The sequence below is a fragment of the Dipodomys merriami genome, unplaced genomic scaffold (assembly GCF_024711535.1).
Source record: "Dipodomys merriami isolate MVZ:Mamm:240054 unplaced genomic scaffold, mDipMer1.0.p SCAF_56, whole genome shotgun sequence".
Taxonomy (NCBI): domain Eukaryota; kingdom Metazoa; phylum Chordata; class Mammalia; order Rodentia; family Heteromyidae; genus Dipodomys; species Dipodomys merriami.
The window spans coordinates 9,004,480-9,019,505 of record NW_027206135.1 but is presented as its reverse complement, the minus strand read 5'-3'; the positions used below and the strand labels follow the sequence as shown (position 1 = coordinate 9,019,505).

General features: G+C 39.7%; 1 protein-coding gene across 7 annotated transcripts in view; it reads right to left on the bottom strand.

The window, feature by feature from the left end:
• Positions 1-7,385, bottom strand: part of Fcrl5 (Fc receptor like 5) — a 30,069-nt gene extending 22,684 nt beyond the window's left edge. For 4 of the 7 annotated variants that reach the window (XM_069999992.1, XM_069999995.1, XM_069999996.1 and 1 more), the window contains exons 1-4: positions 7,237-7,381; positions 4,590-4,625; positions 2,755-2,994; positions 132-365 (exon numbers count right to left, since the gene is read on the bottom strand). In XM_069999992.1, the coding sequence (XP_069856093.1) occupies positions 132-365; positions 2,755-2,994; positions 4,590-4,625; positions 7,237-7,321 (595 nt within the window). In that variant the 5' untranslated portion in view covers positions 7,322-7,381. Of the gene's footprint in view, positions 1-131; positions 366-2,754; positions 2,995-4,589; positions 4,626-7,236 lie in introns of all 7 variants that reach the window. The other 3 variants (XM_069999990.1, XM_069999991.1, XM_069999994.1) reach the window with 3 other exon arrangements.
• Between the last annotated feature and the right edge of the window lie 7,641 nt (positions 7,386-15,026).

Here is a 15,026-nt window from a genome sequence, read left to right as displayed (position 1 = left end):
AGAAAGCTGCTGCACTTCTTTCTAGTGTCCCAGTCTACCATATTCTTCCTGTCCTATCTCTACAACCTCATGTTCTATCTCTACAATGTTCCTTTTGTCTAATACCCCTCACTAAATAATGAAAGCTTTACCTTGGACTTGGATTTTGACCTTGTTGGAAGAAGCATATCTGTTTTTACAGTGATAGTCACCATTGTGCTGTAGATCTGCATTTTGAATGTGGTACTCAGTTCCTTGATGTGGTAAATGCTGGCCATTCCTGTAAAATGTTATATTACTCCTTGATGTTCGTTTCTTTTCCTGACACTTTAAAACAACAGAGTCTCTTTCAAACACCTCAAATGGAGCCTGTAGGATCAGCTGAGCTGTAGGAAACACAAGATCAAATTTGTTTCATTACATTGTTGTTTCTTCTTGCTTTTCATTATTATGCCAATTAGACTTTGTGTGAGTGTGCTCACAAGTGCGTGTATCTATGTATGTGTATATATGAGTGCATGTGTGCAAGTACTGGGGCTTGAACTCAAGGCCTGTGAGCTGCCCCTTAGTTTTTTTTTCACTCAAAGCTACCACTCTACCACTTGAGCTATAGTTACACTTTTGGCTTTTTAAAACATTTAACTTTATTATCAAGGTGATGTACAGAGGGGGTTACAGTTATATACAGAAGGTAGTGAGTATATTTCTTGTAGGACATTGTTACTCCCTTGTTTTTCTCCCACTTTCCCTCCCCAAAATCCACCCCCTCCCCTGCAAAATTCTGGCTTTTTAGTAGTTAATTGGAGATATGAGTCTCATGGACTTTCCTAGTTGGTCTGGCTTTGAACCACGGTCCTCAGATTTCAGCCCCCTGAGAAGCAAGGATTTTTGGTGTGAGCCACTGTGTCTGACTTTCAATTAGGCATTATAGGAAAGAGAATTGGGAGAAATGACTCTTATTACTTCTTTTTTTTCTGTTCAAATGAACATGTACTTTGAGAAAAGTTGGAAAGCAGAAAGGTAAGTAAAAAGTACCTATCATCTCACCTCCAGTAATTTTTTTTTGTTTTGTTTTTATTGGCTTTTTCTGTACAGCACTGGGCTTGAACTCAAGGCCAGGGCACTGTCCTATAACATTTTTGCTCAAGGATGTTCTCTTACTTGACCCACAACTCCACTTCTGTGTGTGTGTGTGTGTGTGTGTGTGTGTGTGTGTGTGTGTGTGTGTGTGTGTGTGTGTGTGTGTGTGTGTGTGTGTGTGTGTGTGTGTGTGTGTGTGTGTGTGGTTGTTGTTGTTGTTGTTGTTAATTAAGATAAGATTCTCACAGACTTTGCTGTCCTGGCTGGCTTTGGACAGCAACCTCAGATCTCAGCCTCCTAAGTAGCTATGATTAATTATAGGTGTGAGCTTCTGGTTATTCTGTAAATTTGACATATATCTTTTTTGCTTTCCTCTTTTATATGCACATATGTGAATCTTTGTGTATTCTTTTCCATTTTTAGGGAATAGGAATAATGTGTATATATTAGATAGTTTACCTTTACTGACTGTGCTATAAGATTTAGGGAGGTCACTAGTTTCATTACTGACTGCTTTTCAATGGCCATGAAGTTTTCTTCAACAAAGTAACAGAGTTTATATAATAAATTTTCTTTTCTTAATCAGTTAGGATCTTCCACATTTGGGTTATGTATAAGGGGAATTGTTAGATCAAAAAGAATAAGTAGCTGAGTACCTCCTAGTCACTTAGGAAGCTTAGATCTGAAGATTACAGTTTAAAGCCAGCCAGCAAAAGCAGAAAAGTCTGGGATACTATATTCTCCAAATAATCAACAAAGTCAGAAGTGGAGCTATGACTCAAGTGGCAGAGCACTAAGGCACTAGCCTTTAGTGCAAAAGCTAAGGGACATTTCTTAGATCCTGGGTTCAAACTCCAGCAACATCACATACCACACACACACACACACACACACACACACACACACACACACTAAGCTTTTCATCCTTCTCTTTGTTACTACATTTCTCCATTGTTCATGAAATTAATGTGTATTATAACAAAGATTATATTACTCAACTCTAAAAACAGGTGCTTCTATGAAAATAGAAGAAATACCTTTTCCTCTTTCTCCTTGGTATATGTTTATCAATCAATCTGTCTTATACTTCTCTATAATCCATCTCTATTGCTAAATATGAAATATTCTCATCCTATTTATTTTTCTAATTAGTAAACTGGCTTGAAATACATTTTAATGTATTTTCTTTTTACATGAGTGGCTTGTAAAAGCTTCAGATTCTTGGGCCTCTACAGATTTTGACACAGTAAATATAGGGTTGTTCCCAAGTATCTGCATAGTTAAAAAGCTGCCCAAGCTTTGTGATGCAGATGGTTAGACTTGAAGGAGCACAAGAGTAGAAGGTATTAATCCTCTCTGTAGAGATTATAGTCCTTAGTCTTTATAACCTTTAGCTATTATATGACCAGTATGTCCTTTTAGATATATGTCTTAAAGCTATTACCCACTGGGCTGACTGAACTTCATCCAATTAATTTGAGTTTCCTTAATTTTTATGTTCAAACTTGAGAAGCGAATTCTGTTTCCTGTCTGATTTTATACAGAGCTTTGGAATGGCCTCCTTGTATATAGAATCACAGTATAGAATAAAACTGTTCATCCTTGTGTTGTTCAAAGTGAATAGTAGTAATAGCTACAGAGAAAATGGGCATGAAATGATTTAGGAAGTTTTTATTTCTTTTACTTCCATCTTACCATTGGAAAAGTCCAAGTGCACAGATTTACTTGGAGGTAAGTTGTCAGCCTGGCATTTGAAACTTCCAGATTCTTTGACTTGAAACGTATTAGTATTGTGGCTTAATAGTCTGTCTCCACGGTACCATTTTATTTGATATGGCAAGAAGGCAGGTTTGTGGCAAGACAGAGTCGCTGTGTCTCCTGAAAAATAATTGGTCCACGGAGGCTGTACAGAAATCCTAGATTTGAGTGAAGCTGCTGAGAAGGAGAGAGAAATGAAATGAGTTTAAGGCAGAGGTGTTCAAGGGTCCTGTGGGATAGATGGGAAGACTGCCTTTGGACAGTCCCAGAGAGGCTCTGGGCTGCATGTGAGCTGGCAGGCTTCACCTCTCCCACGTTAGCTGAGGGATGATAATGAGCAAAATGGTTTCCAGGGGATTAGATTAGCAGGGTTCTCTGTGATGTCAATGGTTAGTTAGCTGATTCTGGTAGTGTTCCTGCTCTATTGCTGTGCTCACAAACTCATGGGGGCTTATAGAACCATTGTTAAATTGCATTTTCTCTAAAAGAATACATCATTTTATCATAAGATTTTAGCACCAAAGAATGCTTGAGGAATCCACTTGCCTAACTGTTTTATAGGTGATAATTCAAATGACCAGAAAAAAAGTCATCGTAGATAATTGTGGCAGAGCAGGGAATGGACAAATCATCTTCTGGACCAAGACAATGATTGAAATGGAGAAGCTGATGTTGGGTGGGTAGAGTAGGTTATAGAAAGTTCTTATTATTCATGAGTTCCCCCAAATCCAAGAAACTCTCTGACCCTCAAAAGGTCATAATGGTAAGTCAGAACTAAGGAAATGTGGGAGATAGTTAACTTTTTATGTCTTTTTTCTTTGTAATGGCCCAGTTGTTGGATGTTCTTTTGTTTCTCCATTAACTTCCTTCAGGATATTCCTCTTAAAAGAGAATGCAATGCTCCTAATGGCATCTCCATAGTGTGATGCTGTCAAGGGAATTTCCCAGCCTGCTGATTGGAGGGGATTCCATTCAGAGTCTGAATGTTTACGTAGAGATGAAGATGTCCTGCCTGGCTAAGTAGGTAGTCCATCTGCAATAGGAGTAAGTTCAGGGCCTGTGAAGGTCAGGAGCTGCCAGGTGTTCATTCAACACCTTACCCACGGAGGGTCAGAGGGTAAAATAAAGCTACTCTGGCTTCAGGAGGATTTCAAAAGCCCAGACATCTCTTTTTTTTTTTTTTTTTTGTCGGTCGTGGGGCTTGAACTCTGGGCCTGGGCGTTGTCCCTCAGCTCTTCAGCTCAAGGCGAGCGCTCTACCACTTGAGCTACAGCGCCACTTCCGGTTTTCTGGTGGTTTATTGGAGATAGGAGTCTCACGGTCTCTCCTGCCCGGGCTGGCTTTGAACCGCGATCCTCAGATCTCAGCCTCCTGAGTAGCTAGGATTACAGGCGTGAGCCACCAGCGCCCGGCCCAGACATCTCTTTTACATCCCTATTTGCCTTGACAAGAAAATGGGAGAGACTCTGGCAGTCACATTTTTTTTTTTTTTTTGGTCAATTGTGGGGCCTTAACTCTGGGCCTGGGCGCTGTCCCTCAGCAATTCCACTCAAGGCTAGCTCTCTACCACTTGAGCCACAGTGACACTTCTGGCTTTTTCTGCTTATGTGGTGCTGAGGAATTGAACCCAGGGCCTCAAGCATGCAAGGCAAGAATTCTACCACTGAGCCACCTTCCCAGCCCATGAAAATATTTTAAATTTGGGAGATACTTTTATCCAAAAACCCTGAAGAGCAAAACAAACACACAAAAACAGTAGCAGGGGTACTCACTAAATTGTCTACTGACAGATTGTCCAGGGACAGGACCTGCAAAAATATATGAACAAATAAAACAAGGAGCCAGAAATACACATAGACCAAAGGTATTTTTTGAGATAATATATTTTGCTATCTATTTATTATGTTTTCCATTACAAATTCATTTCTAAAATGTTAGCAGTTAATCAAATACACTCTATGTGGCCTCTAAATATAGTCTATATATACCAAGGTATATGTAGTATATATATATATATGTTATAAGGTATATATAAGGTATATATGGTACATATAGTTTACATATGTTTAGTACATATATGTGTATATATATATGTATGTGTGTGTGTGTGTACATCTGGAAAGGTAAGAAGTGGTGGGTAGTAAGATTACAGAGGAATATAAGGCCCAAGTAAGTAGCTTTGATTTTACTATAAAAGCCCTAGGGAACCACTGAGAGGTTTCAAGGAGTGTGAGAATTAGAATTTGAAGCCCTAGATGGCGTGTTCTGGCAGAGGGCAGCCTTCAACAGGACAAGATGTGGGGTATTTTAGAAGGCCATGTGAGAGTTGGTGATATTTCATTTTCTTCAGAGTATTCAACTGGAGTGATCTGACCCAATTGTTGACTTGTTCACTTTGATTGCTTCCCCTATAAAGTGGGGATTCGTCTCCACCAAATAACCCTCTAGAATCTACAATGCTACGTGGCATATAAGAGACACTCATTAAATATTTATTGAACAATGAATTAATTAACAATCTAAGTGAGTGATAGAGGAGGTGAACACAAATTTGAGAAATGAGCAATGAAGACATAGAGGAGGCAAAGTTGGCAGGGACAGATTCTAGAAATTTCTAGAATGCCAATCAAATGCCAAGACCATGTAAAACTCATGGAGAAGTTGCTGAAGCCATATAATTTCCATTGAGAACAGAATTATTCACAATTACCCAAATATTTTAGTCAACATGGCTTTTATATTGTTTTAAATGCAGCTAATATTTTCCTGAGCACTTTCTTTATGGCATGTGTTTATATATATTATTTCATATAATCTTGCTAATCGCTATGAGGTAAGTACACCATTACCCATCCTTTAACAAGGCCTGGACATTGCCTTTTAGCTTTTTAGTTCAAGGCTGGTGCTCTATCACTTGAGCCACAGCTCCACTTCTGGCTTTTTGGTGGTTGATTGGAGATAGGTGTCTTAAGGACTTTTCTGCCCAAGCTGGTTTGAATAGAAATCCTCAGATCTCAACCTGCTATTTAGCTAGGATTAAAGGTGTGAGCCATCAGCACCCAGCTAGGATAGAGTTTTGAATCCAGATCTTCTTTGAGCCCAAAGCACATGGTCTGGCCAGTCCCCATCCTGCTCCTCTGTGTTGAGCCACACTGGAATGCGCTTCTAGTTCTGAAATAATAGACCATGCACTCTGTGGCTGTGGAGCCCTCTTTTTTACATCATGTCCACCCTGTCCTTCCTCCCTCCTCCTAGGCTTCCAAAGCCTTTATTAACCAGTTGGGGTAGCTTATGTTGGTCTATGCCATCTATTAGTGACTTTGCCTGAATAATTAACTAGGATCTTTTTATATAGTCTTTCTGCGTTCCCATCTATGGCTGAGGTTCCTGAGCACAAAAACAGGGCCTCCTGTGCTCTCTTATTATTCCTAACCTCTGGTACAGTGCTGTGCATATCAACGTTCTGCTGAATGAAAGAGTAAAACTATTATATTTAATTCTAACATTTTCACCTTGGCCAAACAGAGGAATGGATTTGGAGCTATGGACTGATGGAGACTTATGCACAACCCCAGGCACAAGGAGAATGTTAGAGCTGCAAGTTTTGCCTTATTTGGCCTGCTGCCTCCTCTGTGCTACCCACTGGACCTACTGTGCTTGTTCACAGCCAATTATGGCTGTAATTTTTGCAGGAGGACGTATCTTCCACCTCTTCCTATATTCAGGACCCAAACCTGGCCTTGTCATAAAGGGGGCAAATGCATCTGCAGTACAGAGAGAATAGGCTCTTGTCAGGATAAAGCATTATCAACCAAGCTGGGCACTGGTGTCTCACGTCTGTCATCCTAACTTCTCAGGAGGCTGAGATCTGAGGATTGTGGTTCAAAGCCATATCTAGAAATAAAGCCCACCCTACTCTTATCTCCAGTTAACCACCAAAAAGCTAGAAGTCCACTTGAGTTGTGGCTCAAATTGGTAGAGTGCTAGCTTTGAGGGGAAAAAAAAGCTCAGAGACACCACCCAGGCCCTGAGTTCAAGCCCCGGAAAACATACAACAACAAGAATGAGAACAAGAACAACAAATCCAGAACAAAAAAAAAAAAAACACTATCAATCAGCAGACATGACCATTTTCTAGGCTTTGTGAAGTATCTGTGGAAATTGTAACTGAAATTTTAGTTGCTATGGTTTCTTTCTCTTAAGGTTAAAGATTTTTTTCCCCCAGCTGTGACCACTTTCTTTAGGTTCAAGAGAGGAAGTCTTGTGTTGCACAGAAAAGCTAGAAAATATTAACCTCCATAGGTAGGAAAGCCTCTCTGAGCAAAGGCTGTACTCCAAGAAAGGGCCAAGCTTTTCTTGGTGGAGCAAGAGAGAGGGGCTTCCCAACCCCCCTGGGCCCATGCCAAGCCATGTACTCACCCAGGACCAGTAATACTGCCCACAGTGGCATGAAGACCAGAACCATCCAGAACGGAGGCCAAAGCAGGTATTGTCCCAGGAACATCAGTTTTAGGTCTTGATTTTATAATCAATGTACAGCTCACACCAGCTCCAAGGAATGCAACTGCTTTTTTTTATTTTAGAACAAAATATATTGGTGAATCATAAAAAAAGGAAGTGGGAGTGCTCATCTCTAAGACTCTATTTCCTGCTCTAATGGTACAATGTGAAAAGATAAATGTTAGGGTTTAAAAACCATCTACCCATGAACCCATATTTATGCAGTTGGGAAATTACCTTAAGGAAAACATGTGAAGATAGTTTCACAAAAATATTTATGGTAAGGTTGGCCATGGTGGTCAATGCTTATAATCCCAGCTATTTAAAGGGTGACATTTGGAAGGATGCTGTTCAAGTTCAGCCCAGGCAAACAGTTAGCAAGATCCCATCTTAGTCAAAAGGGGAGTATGACAGTGCGTACCTGTGTTCCCTGTATGTGAGGCTGTGGATAGAAGGACTGATATCTCAAACTAGACCCTGCTCTGCTCCCAGCACCCTCCTGCAAAAACAAACAAACAAATTACAACAACAAAACCCATGAGAGACCCTATCTGAAAAATAGCTATGAGCTAAAAGAGTGTGGTTCAAGTGGCAAAGTACAAGTGCAAGGTCCTGAATTCGAATCCCAGTACTGCAAAAAAAAAGTTAATATAACATCATTCATCATTACCTAAACACTGTTTGAGAATATTCTAGTCCACTTACGCAATGACAAGCGATGAAGCCAGTAATAATGAGGTAAACCTACACATGCAAAGAAGGCAAGTCAATACTGATTAATGCAAGAGAAGTGAGGTGTAGACTGGTATTTGTTTAATTATCCTTTGGGGTACAAATGATAATATAAACTATACTTTACAGGTAGTAAAAAGTGTAGCATATAAGCTACACTTTTTTCTGGAGAATATACCAAAATAATGGTTACATTTGAGGATTTATAGATGGGAAAGAAGTATATAATTATATCTTTTTATACTGTCTGCTTTCTTTCTTCTTACAAATTACCATGTGGATGTTTTGTTTTTACAAATTTTTGTTTGTTTGTTTGTGGGGCTTGAACTCTGGGCCTGGGTGCTGTCCCTCAGCTCTTCAGCTCAAGGCTAGCACTCTACCACTGGAGCCACAGTGCCACTTCAGTTTTCTGGTGGTTTATTGGAGATAAGAGTCTCACATTCTTTCCTGCCCAGGCTGGCTTTGAACCTTAATCCTCAGATCTCAGCCTCCAGAGTAGCTAGGATTATAGGCATGAGCCACTGGCGCCAGGCTGTTTTTACAATATTTTAAAAGTCAGTTTTTCCATCTGGGCATATGAGTCAACAAAGGTCCCTAAGACAAGGAGTGATGGTTTCTTTGAAATAATTTCTTCCCACCTTTTCTCTTGGATTTATGGTCTTAGGATCTTGGTCTTCCCAAGGGGTTAGTTTCCTAGCTACCAATGCATATTACCTTAGGTGATCTGTTGTACCTCAAGAAAAATATACAGTCTGAGTGTTGGTGGCTCACATCTATAATCCTAGTCACTCAGAAGATTGAGATCTGAGGACTGTGGTTCAAAGCCTGTAAAAGTCCATGAGATTTATCTCTAATTAACCACCAAAAAGCCAGAAGTGGATGTATGGCTCAAATGGTAGACAGCTAACCTCCAGTGAAAAAGCTAAGGGGCAGTATTAGGCCTTGAGTTCAAGAAAGAGAGAAAAATAAGAATGAATGAAAGGAAGGAAGGAAGAAAAAGAATGAGAAAGAAAGAAAGAAAGAAAGAAAGAAAGAAAGAAAGAAAGAAAGAAAGAAAGAAAGAAAGAAAGAAAGAAAAAAGAAAGAAGGAAGGAAGGAAGGAAGGAAGGAAGGAAGGAAGGAAGGAAGGAAGGAAGGAAGGAAGGAAGGAAGGAAGGAAGGAAAATCATACAGATTAATTCATTTCAGTTCATTATGAAAAACCTCAAAGAGGGGGCTGGGAAGGTGGCTCAGTGGTAGAGCGCTTGCCTTGCATGCCTGAGGCCCTGGGTTTGATTCCTCAGCACCACATAAGCAAAAAGAAAAAAAGCCAGAAGTGGTGCTGTGGCTCAAGTGGTAGAGCGCTAGCCTTGAGCTGAAGAGCTGAGGGACAGCGCCCAGGCCTAGAGTTCAGGCCCCACAACCGGACCCACCTCCAAAAAAAAAAAAAAAAAAAACCCTCAAAGAAAATAAAGTCTTTGCAAACTTTTGGAGCTAAAACAAATAACATGACTGTGAACATTTTTGAATGTCTCCAGGTACATGTACACTTATATTTCTCTTGTGTATATGCGTGGAAGTTCAATTCCTGGCTCACAAAGTGTGTAAATACTGTCTTTACTTTTAGAAAAACACTACCACATTGTTTTCCATAGTGCTTGTGACAAAGCTGCGGCGTTCTTTCAGGTAACCCATGCGAATCCTCATTGCTCTATAGTCCTTGCTGTTGGAGGTATCATTATCTTGTATATTTTATCCATTCTGGTGGGATTATCTCAAGGTGGTTTTAATTTTTTATGTCTCTACTGAACTACAAGTTCGTCACTTTTTCATATCCTTGTTGGTAATTTAGAGACCTTTATGTGAACTGTCTCCATTTCTCCTTACTTTTATGTTGTTTTTCAGCCATTTTGATTTGTAGTTCTTCCAAACTCTGGATTTGGATGTTAGCTGGTTGTATGCATGGCGAGCACCTTTTCTTGATACATGGCTTTCCGTTAGGCTCCTCCATAGTGCTTTCTGCCAAACAACCCTTCTAACTTTGATATGGTCCTTCGCCCATCTATTCTTTTGTGGTTAGAGATTTTTCTCATGCTCTCTAATAAATTTTATATACTTGTGAAGCTATGAGGATATTCCTCTAGGTTGTCTTCTAGATATGTTTTATTCTGTATCTGTAATATCATGGTTGTTTTTTGTATATAACACAAATATATATGTTTAATGCATATGATATGTACAATTTACCCAGCCTGAATATTGATTTATTCTCTGATGATATTGCTATACAATATGTAGTATGTGTGTGTGTGTGTGTGTGTGTGTGTGTGTGCATGCACGTGTGTGCACACGGTGATTCTGGGGCTTATAGTCGGGGAAGTCTGGGCTCTGTCCCTGAGCTTCCTTTGCTCAAGGCTTGTACTCTACCATTTGAATCAAATCTCCATTTCTTTTTTGGTAGTTTATTGGAGAGAAGAGTCTCATAGACTTTCCTGCTGGGCTGGCTTCTAACTGAGACCCTGAGATCTCAGACTCCTGAGTAGCTAGGATTACAAGTGTGAGCCGCTGGTGCCAGCAATCTGTAATTTTTACCTGTATCATAAAACAAGAAGCCTTGTGTTCTTTCACAGAAATTGTTGTCTGGTTTATTACCTCTTCTTATGCAACTGTGACAAAGCCCTAGTCATTGTTAATAGGTTTACATAACTTAAGTCACAAAATATTCTTGTTGAAAATTGTTTTGCCTACTTTAGCTCTTTGTATTTTTTTGTTTGTTTGTTTTTTGTTTTTTTGGGTCCGGTCATGGGGCCTGAACTCTGGGCCTGGGCGCTGTCCCTCAGCTCTTCAGCTCAAGGCTAGCACTCTACCACTTGAGCCACAGCGCCACTTCTGGCTTTTTTCTTTTTGCTTATGTGGTGCTGAGAAATCGAACCCAGGGCCTCTGGCATGCAAGGCAAGCACTCTACCACTGAACCACCTTCCCAGCCCCTCTTTGTATTTTTTCTATGCATTTAAAAATTTGTTATTTCTTGTCCATTTTTGCCCCCAAAGAACCCTGCCAGTTTTTTTTTTTCTTAGTCAGTTGTGGGCCTTGAACTGTGGGCCTGGGTGCTGTCCCTCAGCTCTTCAGCTCAAGACTAGCACTCTACCACTTGAGCAACAGTGCCACTTTTGGTTTTCTGAATGGTTTATTGGGGATAAGACTCTCAAGGACTTTCCTGCCTGGGCTGGCTTTGAACTGTGATCCTCAGATCTCAGCCTCCTGAGTAGTTAGGATTACAGGCGTGAGCCACTGGCACCTGGCTCCTGCCAGGTTTTTAATCATTCGTTGCATTGGATCTATACGCTACTTATATAAATCAGTAGGGCTGAGTTTTTGAATCATAAGCATAAACTATCTATCCCCTCTTGACCTAGGTTGGCTTGAACCTCCCTGGTAATTTTCTGTGCTTTGTCTGTAGAGGCTGTATTTTGCATTAGGTTTATTCCTAGATATTTAATATAATTTTGATGATATTGTAAACAATATCATTGTCTTTTAAAACATTTACTAATATAGGAAAATATTGATTTTTTTTGGTATATTAACTTCTTTTTTTTATTGTGAGAATACTGAACAGAGGAGTTACAATTATATGGGCAAGATAATGAGTACATTTCTTATCAAGCATTGTTGCCTCCTCTTTGTTTCCCCTTCCCATCCCTTCCCATACTCCCCTCTCCTTCCACCCGGTCCTTCCCCCACCCCCCTCCAAAGTTGTAAAGTTCATTTTTCGACATAACGACTTGTATGTACCATTGTTGCAATGGGTCCACCTGTATCCCTAGTTAAAGGATTTGTTTTTTCCCTTCTGCTCCACAAATTATACCAACATCAAATACAGTGAAAGCATGGGTTATACCGTGGCAGAAGGACATACAAAGCAACAGAGAAATCATCTTATAAATATGTTAGAAACAATTGCATGAAAGGAAAAAAAAAAACAAAAAAAATTTAAATACTTATCTTGGGGTTCATTCCCCTAACATCAACTTATCTGACCTTTTCTGCTTGACTCAGACATATACTAGTTATTGCAAATAAAGGAAACCATGGGACCTATGTTTCTTTGGGCCTGGTTTACTTCACTTAACATAATTTTTCTGTTTTTCCATTTCCTAACAAATGGGGCAATGTCATTCTTTCTGATGGAGGCATAGAATTCCATTGTGTATATATACCACATTTTCTTGATCCATTCATCTACTGAGGGGCATCTGGGTTGGTTCCATATCTTAGCTATGGTAAATAATGCTGCAATAAACATAGTTGTGCTGGTTGTATATTAACTTCTTATTTACTAAAATGGCCAAATTACTTACCAATTTTAACAACTTATCTTTAGGTTTTTAGAATTCATGACAATTCATGTACTGTGTTTGTCATGTTTGTTAATACTAGTTTTTTTGGTGTGTGTGTGCATGCCAGTCCTAGGGCTTGAACTCAGTGCTTAGGTGCTGTCCTTGAGTTTCTGTTGCTCTTTCAAAGTTCTCTTGAGTTTGAAATAATATACTCAATCTTTCAACTAAGATGACTTTACCCTGTGATAACGGATTCTTATTAAAATTCATGGGTAGCTGGGTACCTGTGGCTCATGCCTGTAATCCTAGCTACTCAGGAGGCTGAGATCTGAGGATCATGGTTCAAAGACAGCCTGGGAAGGAATGTCCATGAGACTCTTATCTCCTACTAACCACCAGAAAAACTGGAAGTGGTGCTGTGGCTCAAATGGTAAGGCACTAGCCTTGAGCTGATTGCTGAGGGACAGTGCCCAGGCCCAGAGTTCAAGACCCATGACCAACCAAAAAACCCCAAAAAAGTCATGCATAGATGAATACATACTTTATAGCCCTGCCAAAGTATAATTTTAATGAGACAATTCACTTGCTTTATCACCATATTCCACTTTTTTATTTATTATGAGTTTTGTGTGTGGTACTGAGGTTCAAACCTGGGACCTTGTGTATGATAGGCAAGCACTCTACTATTGAGCTGTGTTCTCAGGTACTAATTTTTTAATTGTTTGATTAATTAATTATTAATTTACTTTCATGGTTTTGCCAATTGACCACTGTGCCTTGTGAGTGCTAGGTAAACATTACACCACTGAGTTACACCCTTGCCCACCACAACCCTCTTTTAGAACATTTCCAGTAACCCCTAAAAATAATCTAGTGTCCATTTTTGCTGTCACTTTCAACTCCCACCCCCAGCTCCAGGCCATCAGTTACTAATAACCAACTTTCTTCCTCTAAAGATTTGCCTACTCTCAACATAGAAATGAGCTCATTTAATATGTCATCTTTAGTGTCTGACTTCTTTTACTTTGTGTAATGTTCCTGAGGCTCATTCATTCACGTTAAGGTATGCTTTGTTACTTTGTGGATTTACTTGATTCAGGCATGTTTTCAATCTACTTCAATGTAGCTTGAATGATATGAAGCCGTGTACCAAGATTTATTTAAAATATACTAGAAGATTTCAGTTTTTAAGTGTATTCCTACATGTATCTGACTTTGATAATAAAAACCAAACCAGAAGAAAACCAAAGAAATTATCTGATACATACTGGAAGCAGCTGCCTGGGCCATTCTGGGAAAGTCACTTCCAACCCTAGATCACTTTATATTGTTGTAGTTGTTATTATTATTACTATTATCTTGAAGTAATTATACAAAGGGGTTTCAATTCAACATGTCAGTTTTTGAGCATCTTGATCAGTGCCATCCTTTCCCTCATTCTCCATCTCTCTCCTCAAACTCCCTGGTTCCATTTTCACATATATATGCTGAATATTATGACTGTTTTGACCCACTCTTCATCTCTTCATGGATCTTCCCCTCTCCTGATGGCCTCTGCCCTCCAACAATACCAGTTTACTGGGATTCAGATTGCTAAACTGTACATTGGTTGTTCCAAGGAGTTACACTATTGGAATCCTCCTTCACTTATACCATACTTTACTCATTTATTTGTGTATATCTGTGTATGAGGCTATGATTTCCCTCATCATATCCACCATGATGACCTTGTGTTCTGGCCATACTCTTTGCCTGCTGTGGCTTTGCCTATGTGCATGGGGCTCCAGTGACAAAAGTTCTCCTGCCTTTAAATACTATGCTAATTCTCTAAACTCTGTCCATTCTCCCACCTAAATCAATTCCTAGGTATTCCCTACTAGCCTGTTCATTGATTTTTCTTCCTTATGCACTTATATTTAGGGAAAAAAAATCATTGAAACGGGCACTTATCATTAGATTTCTCAACGTTATCATTTTAGTGGCAAGGTAACTCTCACCCAAAATTTCTTCCAACTCAACCATCTTTTTTGGTCGATTGTGGGGCTTGAACTCTGGGCTTGGGCGCTACCTCTGCGCTCTTCAGCTCAAGGTGAGCACTCTACCGCTTGAGTCACAGCACCACTTCCAGTTTTCTGGTGGTTTATTGGAGATAAGAGTCTCACGGACTTTTCTGCCCAGGCTGTCTTTGAACCATGATCCTCAGATCTCAGCCTCCTCTGTAGCTAGGATTACAGGCATGAGCCACCAGCGCCTGACTCCAACTCAACCATCTCAGTACAAGGTTTCTTGGCTTGTCAGACATTGATCCTCTGAACAAATCAGGAAGAGGTGGGGCTCTTTGTGTGGGAAGAATATGGGTATTGGATTAGACAGACATGGAACAGAATCTTAGTTCTTCTGCTTGTCATATAAGTGACTGTGGGCAAACTTTGTAATATGTTTGGCCTCAGTTTTCCCATTTATCAAGCAAGTATTACATTTGCCTTCTAGTTGTTGTCAGGATTAATAAAATGTTTGGAATATATATTTCACAGAGCACATAGAAGAAGCTGCATATATGCCTGTCATGAAGTTTGTTAGCCACCTTCTACTCTGATTTCAGTTTTTCTTTCCAATCATTTAGTAACTGTGTCACCAAAACTCTTGTTAATCTGGAA